Source organism: Crocodylus siamensis, chromosome 3 (genome assembly GCF_052110815.1).
Source record: "Crocodylus siamensis isolate JL-2025a chromosome 3, ASM5211081v1, whole genome shotgun sequence".
NCBI classification, from domain to species: domain Eukaryota; kingdom Metazoa; phylum Chordata; order Crocodylia; family Crocodylidae; genus Crocodylus; species Crocodylus siamensis.
This window is the reverse complement of record NC_143397.1, coordinates 163,830,047-163,849,673: the sequence shown is the minus strand read 5'-3', so window position 1 is coordinate 163,849,673 and position 19,627 is coordinate 163,830,047. Positions and strand designations below refer to the sequence as shown.

Sequence of the window (19,627 nt, the reverse complement as noted above, 5' to 3'; positions counted from 1 at the left end):
GATCCATTCTGGCCTGTCCTGCTCCCAGGCAGGAGCAGGGCCGACAATCAGCAAGTATAGGTATGTTGCAAGGAGCCTGGCCATTATTTGCAGGTCCTCCCAGGTCTTGGAATGCCTCCTGGACATGGAGCCATTCCTGTTGTGCTGGATAGCCAGATGGATCTGTCTTGCCATCTTGCTCAGCCAATGCTTGCAGTCCCTGAGGCTGTTCATGATCCTGCCTGTGCATGTATTGGTGGCAGCCTGCCTCAGTAGCCTGTGTGTCCTTGGTGGTGAAGTTGCAAGTGGAGTTGAAAATCGAGAAATGTGGGAAATAGAATGATTTAAGGATGCTCGGCACTCTAAAAGATGCACTCAGTGAATCTTGGAAACAGATGAGTGGTCTGCCCAAAATGACTGAGGAGTGCCTGGCCATGACTGATAGACACTGAGTGGCTACAACCAAGTGGCACCTGCTTTGGCGATGCACCTCCCAGCTGTGTTGTCCGGTACCTCCCTGCACTGCCCACTAGCTCCCCAGGTCTTTAAAGCACTGTCCTATGCTGTCCTCCTCCCTCCTTTTACTTCACAGCCCAGCCTAATTGCAACTGTCAGTTCAGATGACAGGTGAATTAAAGGGTCCCCAGGGCTTCACATACTGGGTGTGGAGGTCGAGCTCTGCGGTCTGTCCTCGGTGGAAGCAGCAGATGACATGATAGAAACCCTTCCACTATCTTCTCCACTGGAGCCTCCGCACGTTGCAGTGGCGGCTGCCAATGTCTCAGCAGGCGAGGATGCCCTAGAGGCCTCTGTCCCTGTGTGTTTGTGGCAATCCAGTACTTCTGTTACTGGCTGGAGGTATCTGTAATGAGCCACGTCATGCAGTGGGGTGCCCCACCACTGCTCTGGTGACATCCCTGTAGAAAGCAGCCCGCAGCATCTTTGCATTGACATGGCACTAGACCGCCATCCTGTTGTGCCCCTGCTGCCCATTTTACTGGCAGCATCAAGGTAGATGTGCCAGTTGGCCCGCAGGCTTTAGACAAACTGGCACATGACTTTTAAGGATCCCCCAGCACCTTCACTAGTCTCTTCGTTTCAGCAAAGTTCCAGTTGGACCTGGTCCTATGTGCCTTGGTCTGCTCCATTCTCCCCCGAATGTCAGATATCTCGGCTCAATAACGGGTGTTGTGGGGAGCTGTGAATTCAATTTATAAGTCTTGAGGTGACTGGGCCAAGGGAAGTTCACTTCCCCTCCCAAACTTTTGCTGCTGGGCAAAGTTTGGACATCAGACACGCTGGCGTTAGGCAGGGTCAAGGGAGGGAGGGGTGCTTTGCGCCAGTGGCAACTTTGTATCTTATGGGGATACTTGTTCTGAACATCTTTTACCCCTGCTAGGTTTTTTAGCCCTGTGTATGCCATGGCACAGTAGCAGGCTACCCAATGAGCCATGTACTGAGAGTTAGGCCCTCAGTGGGCAGCTACAGGCTCCCTGTCGGGGCGTGGCACAACAGCAGGCCACCCATGTGTCAAGACACTGCTCCCAGTGGGCCATGGTCTGAACTTCTCAGATGTAGCTGGTGAGGGAATGAATGCTGACAAAACTCACCTGCCATTCATAAAGTGAATGCTCACAGAACTCCGCTTGTAGGGTTTATGTAAAACTGGTGAGTGAATTAATGGCATTGGGGGATAATTACACAGCAGCCAGCTGAAAAGGGATGTTTTAGAGGTGGAGGGAAGCAGGGATTCCTCATGGCTGTTGCTGAGCAAATTCTGGGGATTTTTTCTGGTCATGCATGAGCTATGCTCTGTGACTGGACAGACAAGAGCTGTGCTCTGTCACTGTTGCAAGTTTTGGTGCCAGTCAGAGGTGTTCACCAGGGCACCCCTCCTGGCCTGCCAAGGTTGTCCTAAAACATTCATTACTCACAAATACCTCCAAATTGTAGCGACACTTGGTGGACAAGGGGGCTCACTATACAAAACTTTTTGTCGACACCCAATGGATACAGGGGTCACAGCACATCATTTCAGTGAATTACCATGTACATGTGACATATTAATGGCTGCACCATTCCAAGTTACGTCGTTGTAAACTAAACTACATTGGGATGGGGATTAGCTTATGATGATGCAAACTTATTTAAATCACCAAAAACTTGCATATGTGTAAAGTGTGACAACATTAAGCCACACAAAAGGGCAATTTTTGTCACATACAAGTGCCCCACAACAGTTCTTGATGGGAAGCAATAAGGGACATGCCTCTTGTGTGTACTTCTTGCATGCATCGTCCCCTTGGATCAGTGCCACAGTGTTGGGCCTCAGCTGATGGAGTGGCAGGAGTTGGGACTCCTGTACCTGTGCAGGGAGGCTGTTCAATTAATATTGTGTGACAATTACCATGCTCCAGCAGACTCCACCCTTGTGTATCAGTATCCCCACGCTGAAAAATGGTGGTGGTGCACTTTTAAACTAAAGCTCTTGGAGCTGTGCTAATTAAAGCGCGCCCCCCCCTGCCTCCTGGAGCATGTCTATGAATGCCCTTGGAGCCAGGCCCAAGAGGCACCAGCTGCCTTACTTAAGTCAGATTTGACTTAAAAATCGCATCTTCTGCATTTAACAAAAATACCGAAACAGTTTATTAGGTAAGGAAAACTGTTTACGTTTTGTTTCTGGTGATCAATTGATGGATGAAAATAGGGTAAAGAAGTCTTTTTGGAATTGAATTACTGTATTGGATTGAAAGAGGGGGAGAGAGAGAAATAGCAAGAGAGTGAGAGTATAAATACAATACTGTAAAACACTGTCTTCATGCAACTTTAGGGACCATGGAAAGGACGTGTAGAAACACTAGGCTGGCAGAAAGAATGAACTTGTTGCTTTCATCTGCTTGCTGGCAGGTGAAATCCACAAATCGAAGGGTACGGATAGTGAGGAGAAAAACCTTTTTAACTTGTTCCTTTTTGTTGGGTGTGATTAATTTCACAAAATAACAAGCTAGTTGAAAAGACCTTATATGGGATGTTAGGCCAGGTCAGAATTCTCTCTCCAAAAAGCCTCCTTTCATAGTAAAAAAGAAGTATTCTTACGGTGGTGTGGACCCCCACTCAACAGGACACTGAAGTACATTCACTATTAAATTAATCCAGGCATATTTTTAAACTTTATTTATTCCACTGCAGGAAGCCTGTAAGAAATTGAGTATGCTGTATTAGATAAAAGAGCCTGGGCCCTACAGTTTTAAGTCCATGTTCAAGGTCCATTCTGAACCCGTGTCCCATCAGGCCAGTGTGATGGTATGCCAGTGTTCATAGCGAACAGCACATGAGGGAGCTAAGTGTCCAGTATCACATCTGGCTACCTTTGCTTCCTTACCCTGATGGCTAGGTAACCCGCTCACAGCAGGGTTGGTTGAGGGCAGTTTTTAGCATCAGTGGGAGCAAAACCTAAACTCATGTCTCTGGATCAACAGTAAAACATCTTGTCCCTGTGCTCCCTTGGACGTATAACACCTGACATTCAGCATAAGAAACTTCCCTGTCTTAAACCATCTGTCAAATGTATAAACTTTAAAGTTATGAATGAGGCTGTAGGGGGTATTGGTTGTAGCAATGCTGGTCTAAAGGCATAGGTAGACGAAACTTTTGGGGTATAGGCGATGTCTTTTATTAGACCAACTCAATAGTTGCAAAATATTTTTCTCTTTGCAAGCTGTATGCAGTCTTTTCTCCCTTCTGTCCCCCTCTACTTCCTGCCCTCCTCCCAGTTTCTGTCCTTTCCTTGTTCTCTTCCTCATTTGGCACTTTCTCTCCCCAGCCTAACTGCAGTTCTTTGAAATGAGAATTTTATTGTTGTTTTGGGGCAGCGTACATCCCTTTTCCTGTTCCTTTAGAAATATTTTAGAGCTGAGGAATGCAAAGGAATCATACTAATATCCTAGTCCTTTTCTCCCTGTGTCCCATGTTTTGTGATGAGGGTTTAGTGGTTACATACAAGTAGGAGTCATGCAATTATGTTGGCACAGTTAAGCCCAACCAGTTACATGTGTATAGTTCCCTCTGTGGATGATAATTTCCAATTACTCAGAAATGAATGTATCCATACCTACAGTGTTTAAATTCCCATGTTTCTTTACACTTTCTTACCATGTCGGTGAGTCCTATATCTAGTCCATATTTCTACGTCCAGCCATTGAACACGAAGATGGCTCCAAGGGTAGGCTGGATAGTATTACAATTGTCAGGTGCCCTTTGCAACCAGGACAGACAGACATTTTATGTGCTAATGACTTCAGCAGAAGGAAATGAATTGTCTTGCTGTTGAGGGAATCTCTAGGAGTAGCTCAGTATGGGGAAGTTTACCGTCTCAGTGACACTGTTTCGGCCTACTGATAGCATCAGTCTTTATTGTCCTGATGATCTGTTAATGATGTACATATAGCCTGGTCTCAACTAGAAGGAGTGGGATAGGTTTTCTTCTTCTCACCTTTACAGCTAAGCTTTACATAGTGTAGTTTGCCAACCTTATTTAATCAGCCTTCTCATCTCAGATGGCCCATATGAGGACATCGAAGCGCAACCCAGCACCTGTCTGAAAACAAGACAAGTTGCCATAATTCCTTTGGGAAAAAAAGAGAAAATTCAACTGTAGGGATAACTTGTTTGCCCTTGGCCAGGCTGTGATTCTGTAGCAGAGCAGCACTCTTGACATTAAGCCAAGAGACCTTCCTTCCTGCCTGTTAATGAAAGAACACATTTCCCTTCCATTTGAGTGTTTAGTATGAGCTTATTAAGAATATTTCTTTCTCCTAGACATGTGTTTTCTCTGTGGTAAGGAGTAGTTATGCAGTTTTTTTTTTTTTACATTGGAAAGGGCTCAGAAATGATCAAAACCAAATTGATCAGTAGGAAATGAAGAATTGAGTCAAAATGGTTTCCTGCTCAAGGTAATAAGCATACATTAAGTTACCGGGGAAGGGAACTGAAACAAATGAACTCAAGGGATATTCCTGGACTCTTCTTCATGTAGAGAACAAACTGCCTGATATGATGAGAAAACAGGAAGGGGAGATTTAAAAGATCAACCCAGAACAGACAAGCCTGCTGGACCAATGCATTTCTTTTCTGTTCCTGAAGTTTCTTACATCTCTAAATTGCAGAACTTGACTCAGTTCTAAGGAAATTGTCATGACTAAGAGACTTCAGCAAAAGCCAGTTGCCTCTTAGAAATATCTTTTTGATGTTGCTGCATTTAGATTGAATTTTTGTGCTTTACAGCTTTTTTTCTGTGTTCTTTTCAGCTCCTGATGTTTTCTAGTAAAATAAAGCCATTAAGGTAGTTATTGCCATTCTAAAAAATAATTGAAAAGTAAGATAACAGTACACCTTAAGCTCTTTCCCCATATTGACGTTTTGTTCTTCTTCTTCTGTAGTGCCTTCGTTCTGCCTTTAATATGTAAAAATTCAGAAAATGCTTTAGTGTAGTAACAGAGAAAGTCCTTTATGGTGAAAAAAGCCTGCTACAGGTGAGGGAGCCAGGATTGAGGATTGGAGTTGATGGATAAAACCTTGGTTACTGTGGATGGTGATATTTGCACACCGGGGGATCAGCTCTTGAATTGACCGAAAAGTTCCTGGATTTGGAATGGGACTGAGTGTGAGAGAGCGAGCCTGAGAGTTGTATTGTTGAACTTTTTGACATTTCTGTAGTAATTTGAAAGGTGTATCATATGGGACTAAAGGACAAAGGCATATGCACAAATTTATGCCAAATCAGAGGATCCCACTTGAACGTTAAGTACCGTTTCGCTCACGTTTGTCTGGTTTGCAGTCTAGTTCTGTGTTCCAAGGAAGGGAGGTGGTTTGCTTTATAATAAGGTTTCTTTGAATGTAACTAGCTGAAAAATGCCGATTGTACTCTTAGCCAAAGTAATAACGTGCCAGAAGTTAATTCTTCTCTTCTGTTGTTTTCTTCCTGGTGGTAGGAAGGGTGCTTGTGGCCTTCAGAAAACTCAGTGTCACGACAGGGTGCTTCAGAGGTATGACATACTTCCTAGGTAATCTTCAGTGATTTGCTTTATTGTTTCATTTGCCCATTCTCAGAAAACTTTGGTTGCTTGGTGCACCTGCTGCTTGTCAAGTAAGTCTTTATCATTTGAACCAGGGCTGGGGACGGGAAGATCCACAGAAATTCTGATGGGCATAACCATCTTGCAACTGGTGAGTAGCTAGGTACCTAGCGCACACATCAGGCCTGTCAGGATCCTCCTCTGTCACCTGAGGGGCAGGACCTTGTAAGCATTCTCAGTCAGAGGAGAGAATAAGTCTCCCACTACCTGTGCAGGTGTTTTAACCATTAAGCTTGATTCTTTCATGAAGCAAGATGTTACATTTTAATCTCTCCCACGAAGAAAAACAAAAAATCAGCGTTGGGAGATTTTTCTTAAAGTTGCAATTCATTTCAAGAATGGAAAGAGAAATAACCTTACTGAATGAACAAACAGAGGCTGTCCCCCCCTTCTTTTCCCCATGCAATTTTTTAAAATTCAACTAGGAGTTGGAGGAACACCTTAGGAAAGTCTCCTTATTTTTAAAGCTATTCAGAAATGGCTGCTGCTAGATTTTCACCCCACTTCCAACTCAGGTCAGCTCTGCTTTGCTAGTATGTGTGTGCACATGCATGCAACACTTTTTGTTGGTTTAGTCTGTGTCAGCTAGGCTGTCAACTCCATTTTCTTTATGTTGGTTCTTAACATGTAATTAATACCCATAAAGCTTTGTTGTGTGATGTTTGAAAGTCGATTCACCTCTCCTTCTTTCCTTTTCAGATCATGTATGCTCCAAGATCCAGGGACAGGTTTCCTGCCCCGTCGTTTATGCAGCGGGACCGATTCAGTCGCTTCCAGCCAACCTACCCTTACATGCAGCATGAGATTGACCTTCCTCCAACCATCTCCCTCTCCGATGGGGAAGAACCACCACCATACCAAGGGCCATGTACGCTGCAGCTCCGGGACCCAGAACAGCAGATGGAACTCAACCGAGAGTCTGTCAGGGCACCACCCAACCGAACCATTTTTGACAGTGACTTGATAGACATTTCAATGTACAATGGGGGCCCATGCCCACCAAGCAGCAATTCGGGCATAAGTGCAACCAATTACAGCAGTAATGGAAGGATGGAAGAACCACCCCCAACCTACAGTGAGGTCATGGGTCACTACCCAGGCTCCTCTTTTTTCCATCACCAGCACAGTAATGCACCTCCTTCATCGCAGAGAGGGAGCAGACTTCATTTTCAGCAGAACAATTCAGAGAGCACAATAGTCCCTATTAAAGGCAAAGACAGGAAACCAGGAAACCTTGTCTAAGTTCCTTTCCCAGGTGCATTTGAACTGAAGACAAACGAATCAAACAGGGCCATGGTGGAAAGTCCCCAGGCTCCTGTGCACAATGTTGTTAGTTTCATGTGGTACAACTTAGTAAAACCAAACGTGCAAACCAGTTCTTTGTTTCTGATTCCTTTCAGGGGAATTGCATGCAAAGTGGATCGAGATAACACAAACTTCCATTCAGTTTGGCCGCGAGCAGTGTTTCGGGGGAAAAATATATTATTATTTTTTTTAAATAAACTATTTGAATTATTTAATTCTAAAAGGAAACTTAGCACAGATATGAGGCTTGTACAGCCCATTTTATATTAACTGAATGGCAGAAAGAAGACGACAAGAAGAAAGTTTTACTAGATAAATGGGGGAAGAATCAGCCAGTTTGCATTTTTCTCCCAGGGTGTGGAATTTTTTTTTTTATATGAATCAAAATTCCTGTTTTGTGTGCCAAGGTATACAGTTGAGAAATTAGATGAATGCAAGGAGTTAATTTGTGTTGTGATAAATGTGTTTTTAAAAAGTTGCACTATCTTAATGTTAAAAAAAATATATATATGAGGGAACTGTTTTACGTGAAGTTCTTCTATATGTTGTCTTTTCACCTGTGGAATAATGATTAGGCCCCAGGAGTGAACTGGAGGAGTTTGCCCCGGTATTTGTCACAGAAAGGGGTTTGTTGGATTTAGCCTAATGTCTGTTGACTTCTAGAAATAATGAAATACAGTGACACTTTACATGGTGTTATCTTTGCAATAATTTGCATTAAAATAACAGTGCATCAGTGAAGTGTCTTGGAGACTTTTGGATGGAAGAAAGCAAATATGAAATTCCAGCATTTCGCATAATTTAGATTGTTTTAGCTATTATGCAGCTAGGCTATGTGTTTCATTTTTCAAGACAAAAATTCCCAGACACACTAATTTATATGAATTATAACAAAATGCTGCCATTTTTTCTCCTTCTCACAATGCAGTATCATCAGTGCTTCAGGTTTTAGAGATGTTGTCTTCATTGTAGCCCAAACTGACGTTATGCAATAAATTGTTTAAAAATGCAAGGTGTTTTTTCTTCTCCTATAAGGCTGTTAAATTACATGACTGTTGTGCTTTAGATGGTCTGGTTGTCTTTTAGTGATTTAATTCTGTACTGGAGATCCTAGTAACCACATGCCGTCCTATGCAGTTTCTGCAACACATTTGATACTTTTGACTTAGCTAGGGATGTTGACTATGGTTTCTGCAGCATTAGAGTCATTGGAAGTGACTTGGGAGCACCAGTTTATCTCACTGCAGGCATGTAGCATATTGCTGTGGGCCCAATCCTGCAAATTCTCAGTCATGCGTGTACTTCTACTGAATCTTGGGGTGAAGATTATCCACATATGTAAGTGTATGTGGGATCAGGCCTGTTTTTTTTGTAATGCTGGTTTTAAAGTTGTTGGAAGATTGTCTGTTGAATGTTGTTTTGGGGATTACTTCCCTGGTCAGTTTCTGTGTTGAAGCTAATGCAAGAATTGGAAGGCAATTGGTGAATGGTGATAGTGACTTCAAGAGCACACAAAAAAGCACAACATGCACTTAAAATGCATTTCGGAAGTGGACTTCAAAAGAACATAAGAATCTTTAGAGTCTTAGTTTTAATATTCCTAATATATATGTATAATAGAGTTTTCACTTTAAGATCTCACTTTTTTCTATAGTCTTAAGCCTAGTGCTTTGTTAACAGCAGCAGCTAATGAGTGCATCAAATGCACTGTGGAAAAGTACTGTACTGTAGCACCTGTTCCAGTTGTTGGAAGTTGGATTTCTGCATGACTTCTGCACATTAGAGGGTTAGATTTGAAACTGATTGCTGAAGTGAATCTTTGATCTATGCAGAGTTTTAATGCCAAAACAGTGTGTGTGTTTGCGTGTATGTGTTTGTTTTATGGATCTCTGTATAGGTCTTATTCTAGCTTAAAGAACATTAGAGTAGAATGAATAGATGGACCCATGTATAACTGATCAGAACCTTCTTGTTTCTTGATCCAAATTGCCCCTGGTAATGCAAAGTGAATGCCCATTTCATTTCTGTAGATGTAAGTGAAGTGAGAGGCTGGAGACTCGTGACTAGATTCAGCAGTTTCCTTTACTAATATCCACAGAACAGATGTAAAAGGGAAGACCGGGCAGCTGTCTGCCAGCTATATCTCATGCCTCATACAATTTCTGGGAGTAAAAGTGTTTGAAATGAGAATTTTACAGACAGCCTGCAGGTTTTGGCTGGTGGCATTAATTCACAACTTAAAAATAAAAAGTTTCATGTTGAATTCCAGGGGAGCATAAAACCAAGCCACTAGTCAGATCTGCCCATAGAGATTCTTTGCTCTTGCCCGAATAAAGATTGTTGAGGCCCTTAGGGCAGAGAACAAGTGGACCGCAATTGTCATTCTGTCCAGGCTCACCTGGGCCAAGAAGAGGGCAGGTTCCCAGGCCTTGGCATTGGAGCGGTTTGAACACAAGCTTTCCTGTTGTTTTGCAGGTCCCTTGAAAGGCTGTGTCCGTTGATTTCAAAGCCATCGCTTGAAATGCCATATATGTATAACTATCGACATCAATGTTAAGCTTCCTCAGTTGTCTATTCCGTTTCCTTGAACTAGGGCTACAGATGTTTCAAAGGAAAGAAGCATTTCATCAGCTCTGCAGAAAAGATTTTTAGGCTTCATTCTGAGTGTATCTTCATGGACACTAGTCATCTATGAATCTCTTCTGTGAATGCCCTCAGTAGCCCAGTGTTACCAAGGAGTCCTCTCCTGTTTTTGTGATTTCTTTTCTTTCTGTTCTTAGAGAAGAGAGAGCACAACAGTATGAGTGGAACTGAAGTCTGAAATAGAAGACCAGAAAAAATATTAAGCAGTCACCATCAATCTGTTCAGCTTCAAAAATGGAGGCAAATTCCTAGCTGCACTTCTGGAGGATTCCCCTTTAAAAAGACTTTGGGTTCTTGAGGTCATTAGCCTTCCAACCCACCTTTTTAACTATTAGGTTTATGTATGCTCTGCAGCTTTTTCTATTAATTAAATCTGCAAATAGATGGTATGTTTTATATGCATATGGTCACCTCTTGTGTAAACTGCAGAATCACTTGAAAAATCAGTTCAGCAGGTCCCTGTCCTCTTTCCCATAATCTGTCTTCTCTGATATTTATTCCAAAACGTCACAATTTTGAGCAACTTGCAGTGACTATCACCTTATAAAAATTAACCTGCCCAGAAAATGAAGGGTTCCCTTTTCTTCTCCCCACCACAGACATGGAATTTCTGTTCTGCCCCAAATTAGCTTTGTGAGAGGTCCAGGGTGGACAAGATTCAGATGTGGATTAGCATAGATATCTCATTGCAGAAAGTATTGTCTGCTGATCTTTTAGGGCTAGGAAAGGGAATTTTATGTCATAGGGAAGAAGAAATTCCTAACTTCCCTGTGGGTTATGTAGTATTTACTCCTAGCCGTGGCATTCTAGGAAAGTGCTCGTGGCCTATTTTTAGAGGTTTGTTCAGGTTCTTCCTAATCTTGTACGGCTGGCTATCATCTCTGAGGCACCTGACTTAAGATATGAGTGAGAGAGATAGGAAGAGTTGTCCTAACATAACCATCATTCTTAAGCCAGCCCTTCTGTAACGTGTCTGGCTTATACAGGTTGCGATATGCTGTGGTGTGGTACAAAGGTTTTATTAGCAGTTTGGGATGATTTCCTTAAGCTCCGCTCATTATTGCTGGTGAGTAAAGCCAAACTCATGCCAATACCATTTTACCGCACCACTGTTGTTTATTGTGCATGTGAGAACATGCATATCCATCCCATGTCTGTGGTCTTAGTAAAGATTTAACTTCTCTTATCTCTGTTTCTGTAGTAATGGCATTCAGGAACCATGGATTAAATTATTTTCATGTTGTGTTGCCCTCCCCTCAATTCTGCCCACCCATCCATTGTGGCCGGGGGCACTTCTGATATTCCAAATCTCTGAATCTTAGTGTCAGATGAGAAGGAGCCTGCTGCTAAGATTTTTCCAATGAATGTGCAGGAAAAAAAGTAGGAATTGAAGTAGCCCAGTTCAGTAAGACTAGGGAAAAAGCTTTATTCTGCAAAGAACTCTGAGTGTAGGCTTTCTGGTATTCTGCTATACAAAGCATTCATTTCTGGCCCTGGCAGTAGTGAGACTTCAAATCTTAAAACTGTCACCTTCATTTGTAAAGGGATGTTTGATGGTTTAAAAAATGATTGATTATTAACATTTTTCTGACTGAGACCTGCACACTCATGGTAACTAAGGCAACCTTGCTTTACAGGCGAAGGAGTACAGAAGAATAGTGCCAATAAAAATATATTCACTCTAAAATTCTTCTTAAAAACCTTTTCTCTCAAGAGTGAGATATAAGCAAGCCTTCTGCCTGTGTGTTCTTAAGTATTTCTTAGGATCTGGACATCTGCCATTGTCCTAAAAACTCTCGTTGCTTCACTGCCCTTGAGTCATGACCAACCCAGTACTGTGCATTTGTGCACAGACTGCAGACAGATGTATACATACCCCCAGTGCAATATAGATCAGTTTTCTCTACTGCTGTATACAACAGGATCAGGAATGGGATCATAAGCAGATGTCCCAGAGTAGCTCACATAGTAGACAGCTCATACTGTGCCTTCCTGCCAGGTAGTGGCTGAGCAGGTGCCCTCAGCAAATGGCTATCCCAGAATGATATAGATGGATGAACTTCCACCAGGAATGTTTTATCCTGGATTCCTTTATGAGTAATTCTCTACCAGATTGGGTGAAGCAACTCTGGTTTAGGGGTTTGTGCTGTCTGTCTGCTAATTGTTTTTCACTGGTATAATGCAAATTAGGCTGATGTAAATGTTTCCTTTGTCTGTGCCCATGTACGCTCACATGCGTGCTGTCTGTCTGGTTATCCAAATATTAGTGTTACTCTGTAATCCTTTTCCAGGGATGCAGTGGCATAAATGTAGTTTACAATGTCCCTTTAATCCTACAATAAACTCTGTTAAATTGTGTTGGTGAACACTGCTCTATCACAAGGCGGTGGCACTGACCAGTCAAATAGTGGAAGCGTGAGAAGCACTTCTTTTCCTTTTTTGTCGTTGGCCTCTTCCCCACTCCCCCCCTCATAGGGCATCGTATCCTGCTCTAACCAGGTGCAGAGCTTTAGTTGGTGCAGGCACCACTTCCAGCCAACGGCTCTCTTCTTTAGGATGCGGTTGAAACAGTCCTCATGCTTGTGGGCCTCCCCTGTTAGGATCCCCTTTGTACCGATAGGCAGCATTTAAAGCTGTCACAGAAGCATGTTCTCTCAGCATGTCATACTGGTGATCCTTGGGATGGAGTTGGCTCAGGTGCCAGTGTTGTCCAACTGGGCTGCATGTGACAAGTGAGGGTTCAATGCATGGCTCTCACCCAGCTGCTGCTTTTGCCCATCATGGCAGCTGGGGTTTCCAAGCTCCCTCTCCACCTTCCACCTCCTGCCCCTGGGGCTAGTGGGGGGTGGTGTGGTGCAGCTTGCTATGGTGGGGGAGGCCATGGCGTGGGGTGTCTGCGTGGCACAGCATGGTGCCGACAGGGGCCTGCGGCTCTCTCTCTGGTGCGGCCTTCAGGGCTTGTGGCCTCTGGCTGCTTGGAAGTTGGACAGACCTGCTTGAGGTGACTTCTAGTTTTGTTTCACATGAGGGCAGCTAAAAAGACTCTTGCTAAGCATGTCTGGCCTTTCCTTTTGCTGTATTGCCTGCTTGCTGTTGCACACATGCCCCTAAACTAACTCAAGGTGTCTCACTTCTGTTTCCAACCCTCATAGAGAGCCATTGCTATGAAATAGCTTAAAGTCTTATAGCAACGTTTCTCATGTAAAAAGCCTTTGTGGGGGCTTGTCTCACTTGGCTCAAACAAATTTCCTTTTCAAATGTGTACCTCTTGTACTGGAGTACCAGTTCAAAATATCAGCCCAGGCCCGACTGCGAATTTTACCTCAGTTCTGTTCCTTACCTAGCAGCGTAGCTACTTTGCTGAGGGATGTGATTTTTTTCTTACCCATATTGTTAGCGAAATGCTAATGTGGACACACTTCCACTGGCAAAAATGTTTTCTTACCTGAACAGCTTATTGTGTTCAGGGAGTTGGTATGAGCTACCTAGTAGGCTTTCTCCATGAGGGGCGATTGCCTGTGTGCGTTTGTATTGGCAGTCTCTTCAAAGTGTGACCAATCCCTCGGTAGAGATGAAGTGCTTTATCCAAACAGTAAATATCAATGCAAAATTTTGGAGCCTGTTGGTGCTTTGTTAAATCGGCCACAAATATTTTGTTTTGAATGTGTATTTAATGGCTACCGAAGCCACATTTGTCATTGGTCTCTTTGCATTTCTCCTGCTTTCCCAGCAAGGTAGGAGAGGTTGAACTCAGCTTGTGCTGGAGACATCTAAACTCCCTTCTGCTTTGTCATACTCCACGTTGTTTTTAGTATGAGCACAAGGAAAGCTAACCATGCTCATGTTGTTGATGCTAAATGAGTTTGCATTGTGTAAAAAAAAAAAGAGAGAGAGAAACAAAGGGAAAAAATAACCCATAACAAAACCCTCCTTGTATACAATTTCCTGTTCAGGATGACTGTTTGTTATTTCTTTGCTGCTTTTAATGGTTTGGTATGTGAGCTTTCTGGAACAATGTTGGTATGTGTTAGGATCTTGTGGGTGACAGCACTGTCTTTTTCCCCGCATCTCCTGACTCCACGGTTTATGCTTGTCTGTCTGCTGTGGCAGGAGTGTTAATAAGGATATACATAGTTATACTTTTGAGGAGGTTTGCATGTTTTCTCATTTGCAAGAAACTAAGGTGCCTCATGTTCGGGTCTGAGCAGATAGGAATCCCCTTGCACTTATAGGACTCATCCAAAGCCTGGAGAAGGCGGTGGGAAGATCCCACTGAATTCAGTGGGCTTTGGATCAGGCCATATGCTCCCACCTTTGTCGTGCCTGACTTAAAATGGTGCTTTTTCAGTTGTCTGTCTCTTCTGTTTTTTCTTTGTAAGGTGCTGTGTATAACTTGAATATATTATGCACATATCCTACCCAATGGGTAGAACAGACAAACAAACAAACAAGACTTTGTTAATACTGTAAGATAATGTATAGATGATACCAATTTTAACACAAAAATGGCATAGAATTTGTGAATGCCGACTTACATGCTTGGTCCTCTTTTGTAAGAAAATTTGCAAATGAATGCATACAAATAACAAAAAAGTCTATGTAATTTATTTTCGTATTAAAATATCAATATATCACAAGGGAAAGGAGAAGTTTGAACAAATGGCTTTTGACTAGCCTGTGTATAGCCCATGGTTTTTTGATGCATCTTTGCTGTGAAGATCATACTTTTTTTTTTTTTTCTGTGTGTCACTTTAAGGAAAAAAACAAAACAAAACAAACTAACCTCTGCAGCTTTAACCTTGCCATTAGATGCTTCTTTTCTGTGTTCTTGTCTCACTGTTGCTGAGTTGGACCAGTATTAGCTATTTTGTTTCCAGTAGGTATTTTATTTATTACTATCCTCGATAATAGCTGTACTTAACTTGAGGTGGGCCCCTAGCACCCCCTTCGCCCACTACAATCCTTCCATCCACACCCTGTGACTTTGCGAGAAGCCCACATAAATAGGGACCTGGAGCCAAGCCATCCCTGCAAAGCTGATGCTAGGCCAACTAGGAGTTGTGCAAAACCAACCGGCCCTTGTCTTATGCCTGTAACCCTCCTTTTCTGTAGCATTACGAAGGTTTTGTCTGCACTTTGGGATTCAGCGATCTGTGCTCCTGCAGGTGTGCAAGGTCCAAATGTAGCCAAGAGCAGCTGTCATCTGCTCCAACCTTAGCCTTGTTTGAAACAAGGGCATGCTGAGGGGGTGAAATACCACTTCCCTCCTCCACATTTTGAGCGTGTAGTACTGCTGCTATGCTGATTGCTGAATCGGGGTTGATACCAAGTATAGATAAGGCCTAAACCTGCCCAAATCCAGTAGGAAGTGGTATAAATTTTTTGCCAATGTAGTGGCATCAGTTCGGGGTGTGGTTCTTGTCAGTGACATTTCTATACTGACAAAAGCCTTCGCATAGATGCAATTTTATCTGAATAAATAGTGCTTTTGTTAGTAGGCCTTGTTTTGTTCAGGGAAATGCTATAAGTGGTATCCATGAAAGTACTCTTTTGCCACTATTAACTGCACCTTCGCCGGGAGGGTTTGCCAGAATACTAGCAAACCCTTTCTGCAGTGCGCTAGGTCTAAGGTTTTGATTTTTGTTTTGAGGGGGGCGCATAATAGCTTTTTTGTTTTAAAATCTGAGAAGAACAAGGGTAGTCTCCCACCGCTTGTCAGATGTGGTGTGCATGGCCAAGCCTGTTGACAGTTGGGTGCTCCATTGTCTCCACCCCTTTGGTTGTCTGTATCATGCTCACGAATGCTTTTGGCATGGCTTGTTAGATAAAGTGAATACCTCAGGAAAACGAACACAAAGTTCTAGTTTAGAGAATTGCAGATACTGTACTTATTTTTCTAAACTCTTTGTTTAAAAAAAATCCCAGGAAGGTAGATGATAGAAGAAGCTTAGCTTAACTGTTGAAGACAGAAGAATCCACTCTAATGGATGGATGCCACCTAAACTTTCGTAGACACTCTTTGTCACTTTGTAGCTTTTTATACTCATCTGACTTCAACCACAGATGTAACTTAGCAACGTGTTGGGATGCATTTTGAGATGGCATTTTTTTGTTTGGTTTTCAGATATCTAGCTCTGCTAGAGCTCAGGAGGCCTTATACAAAGCCCAGTGAAGTCAATGGCAAGACTTCCATTGACTTCAGCTGACTTTGGGTAAAGCTCATAGCACTCAAGTATATTTTTGGAGTAGTTCTGTAATGGGCTAACATGACTTCTCTATTGACCTGAAACTTCAGCTATACGTTTGTCTGTAAATATCTTTTTAAGAAGCCCTCTAAGGAGTCCTGTACCTGAATGCTGATCATGTTCTTTTCTGTTTTTCTTCCCCTTCTGTTTTGCTTTAAAGAAAGGTGTAGGTTTAGCGGCCTTCACAACCTTGCAGATAGCTCTCTCCATCCATCTACACTGCACTGTGCTATCCCAAAAAACATGTCACACCCCTGAATATGAATACTTTACAATTGTCACTTGTTCCCTTGTCAGTCAGGGCACAGAGTAAATATTTTGCAAGTATATCTTGCTGGCCATTTCCACATTTCTAGTTGCACTGCAGTGTAATTTCTGTCTGAATAAAACCCAGCCTAAGAATGCCACTTACACAGTGAATACGTATGCAGGGGAAGTCTAGAGTATGGTTTACAATAACAAAACTTGCATACCAAGTGGACCAAACGAGATGTTGTCTCCTTTTAAAGTCACTAATCTGCTTTGAAGCTGCAGTGAAAAGATTAGAACATCTATTTAAAGTGTATTTGTAGCTCTGTGTTCACACGTTTCCATTTACTGCAAAGCACAGCTGGCATTCATATTTTTAAAAAAAAGCTATAATTGGAACTTGTGAGAGTCCAAGGTATCTTACTGCTGGACAGGAAAATTATAATAATAATAATAATAATAATAAAAGCAGTGTAATAGCCTTTAACAAAATCATTTCTTCACTTGAAGTACAAAGACCTTGTAAGCAGTGCTACAGAATTTTTCTCTGTATAGCTAACACTGTCTAGCACTGCTCTATTCAGAGCATGTCAGGATGGTGAGTACATCAGTCAAGCTGATTATTATACCTAGAATTTGCCACCAGACTATTGTGTGCTTTCAGAATGCTTGATCACCTTCTGTTGTTTATTGCTAGCTGTTATTTTACAGCGTCAGATGCTTTATTGCTGTCTGCTTTTGTTTTTAGTTTTGGGGGTTGTTTTGGGGGGTGGGAACGTGTGTGCGTTTCCAACTTTGTGGCTTTCAGGATCACATTTTCAACATGTCTGTACTTTTGTCCGTTTTGTTTCAAGTTATTCCAAAATATGTACAGCACTATCCACGGTATTTAATCCTTCATTTAAATTTTATTGTTGTAAAAACAGTCTATTAAAAAAGTTGTTTTACAGCTGTATTGGAACTTCTTAATAGCTGTTCATGTGAAGCTATGACAAACCTGGCTTGCTTTAAGACTTTTATTTTTATTTTCCTTTAACACAATTGATTTGTTGCTTATTTTTCAATGTAACTCCCAGTTATATACAGGAAAAAAAAGATTTCAACTGTTGTGTATCTGCCTCTTTTAATTGAGCAAATGGTGATGTCCTAGTTTTTAGACCTAAGGTCTGTTATTGCAATACTTTTAAAGAAAGATGTTGCTCTAAGTGCTGTTGTTAGTTTTAAATACAGATTTTATGCTTGTTCTTAATATGCTGTGGTCAAACTACAGCCCAAAATTATTAAAAATCATGGAATACGCTTGTCTCCAGCTTAATTTATTTTCTTCTCAAATGGCAAAAGCTTCAAAGTGAAAAGGAACCGATTAAAAAATAACCAGTAAGGCTGCCTTTGATCAACCAACATGGATCCATCTTTTCCCCTTCATTGTCTTGTTAATGGCTACTGTAATAAACAGACAAATAGGTTTCAGTCCTGACTTAGGAAATCTTAAAGAGCAGAATGAGTTGTGCCTTTAAAGATGAATAGGTGAGGTACTGAAAGGAAATTTATGAAGAGGACAGGTAATCTCTTAATTTCAACTCTCCAAAAACTCTTTAGATGATCTCATATGAAGGTTTAGGTGTTGTTTGGAGTATGACATTGGAATCAATAATATAGTAAAAGACTACTTTTCCTAAACCATTAAACTAATACTCAAAAGCTAAGTTATGGTATATGGTTCACGAAGTTTGAAAAAATACTGCCGCCTTGTGTCCATTGGCTAAAGTTAGATCAATCTTGCACAACATGAGAATGTGGAGGAAGAAGAACTAGATAACTCAGAAAAGATCCAACAAGATGATCCAGTAAAATTCATACATCAGTGGTAACGCGAGGTAAATCTTAGCAAGATAGACCAAAACGTGTCCATTAGCAGTATTTCTAAGGTGCCAAATAATTATGAAGAATCCCCCCCAGATCTATGTTCCTTCCTGAGTACCAGGTATCAGGGTAGGCATCTTACATGGCAATCTTTAATTTCACATCATTATTGGGGATGTAACAAATTTGCATTTTACATTTTGATTTGAACTTGCTGGAGTCTGATCTCTCCACTGCTGAATTGCGGTGCTTCAAAGGCTCCTCAGAGAGTGCTAGCTTCAATTTGGATTTCTCTTTCTCCGTTCCTGGGGAAAACAAGTTGGTCTCTGAGGTCCCACTCGATTTTGGGTTTTGAATACTGTTCTGAATCAAAGCAGCGAGTGGGTTGACACGTTTGCCACCTTGTGTTGTCATGCTTTTCAAATAGCTTGATTATGTAAATCTTGAGACTATGCTTATTCTAAAGCAAAAAGCCAATTAGCACCAGTTCTTGTTCCCTCAGGGCTTTGCCCACCAGCATTTTGATTCCATTCTGACAGCTTCAATTCAAGGATGCCTCATTTTTTCAAAGTGCTCCAAATCTGGAAGCTTTAGCTCCTCCTGTGCCAACTGAAGCCAGTTCTCCCAGGAAACTGCATTTTTGGAGGCTGCTTTCATCTTTCTCTGAATCTGGTTTTAATTGTGATTATATTTGTTTGATAATATGCCATTCTGTTTGATTGTGTTTTAATATCTTTGCCAGTGATTGCTACCCAGAACCAACTATATATGGGATATCTCAGCTCAGCAGGGGCTTTTGCCTGTTGAAAGATTAATACAGTATCTGCTGTAGTCTTGTAAAACCTCCAGGTCTTGCCTTAAGGCTCCCAATTGTATTGATCCTCATTATAAACACCACATTTTTTACATTCCAAATCCTTTTCTTCCAAAGTTCAGTTTATAATGAGCCTTCCTTACTTAGACAAAAATTAATTAGGTTGCTCTCATTATCACTGTTTTGATCTGTTGTGCCTTAAATGAGTTCTAATTAAAATGCACATTTTAAAACCCTTACTGGAGAATCCTTTTGTAATACTAAGCTTATTTGTACTTTTTCAGATGTCCCTGTTTTGTTGTGTTCATCTTGTGCTGTTTTAAAGACCGTGAGCCCTTGTTAGTATCAACTTGTGCATGATGTCATTTTATTAGATTAAATTAACCCTTAAACAC

The 19,627-nt window shown here is 41.8% G+C and overlaps 1 protein-coding gene across 10 annotated transcripts in view; it reads left to right on the top strand.

Moving 5' to 3' along the window:
• Positions 1 to 17,852, top strand: part of LDLRAD4 (low density lipoprotein receptor class A domain containing 4) — a 467,644-nt gene extending 449,792 nt beyond the window's left edge. For 8 of the 10 annotated variants that reach the window (XM_090039611.1, XM_090039615.1, XM_090039613.1 and 5 more), the window contains 2 exons: positions 5,970 to 6,023; positions 6,813 to 17,852. In XM_090039611.1, coding sequence (XP_089895737.1) covers positions 5,970 to 6,023; positions 6,813 to 7,355 — 597 coding nt within the window. In that variant the 3' untranslated portion in view covers positions 7,356 to 17,852. The remainder of the gene's footprint in view (positions 1 to 5,969; positions 6,024 to 6,812) is intronic. The other 2 variants (XM_090039616.1, XM_090039619.1) reach the window with 1 other exon arrangement.
• The last annotated feature ends 1,775 nt before the right edge of the window (positions 17,853 to 19,627 follow it).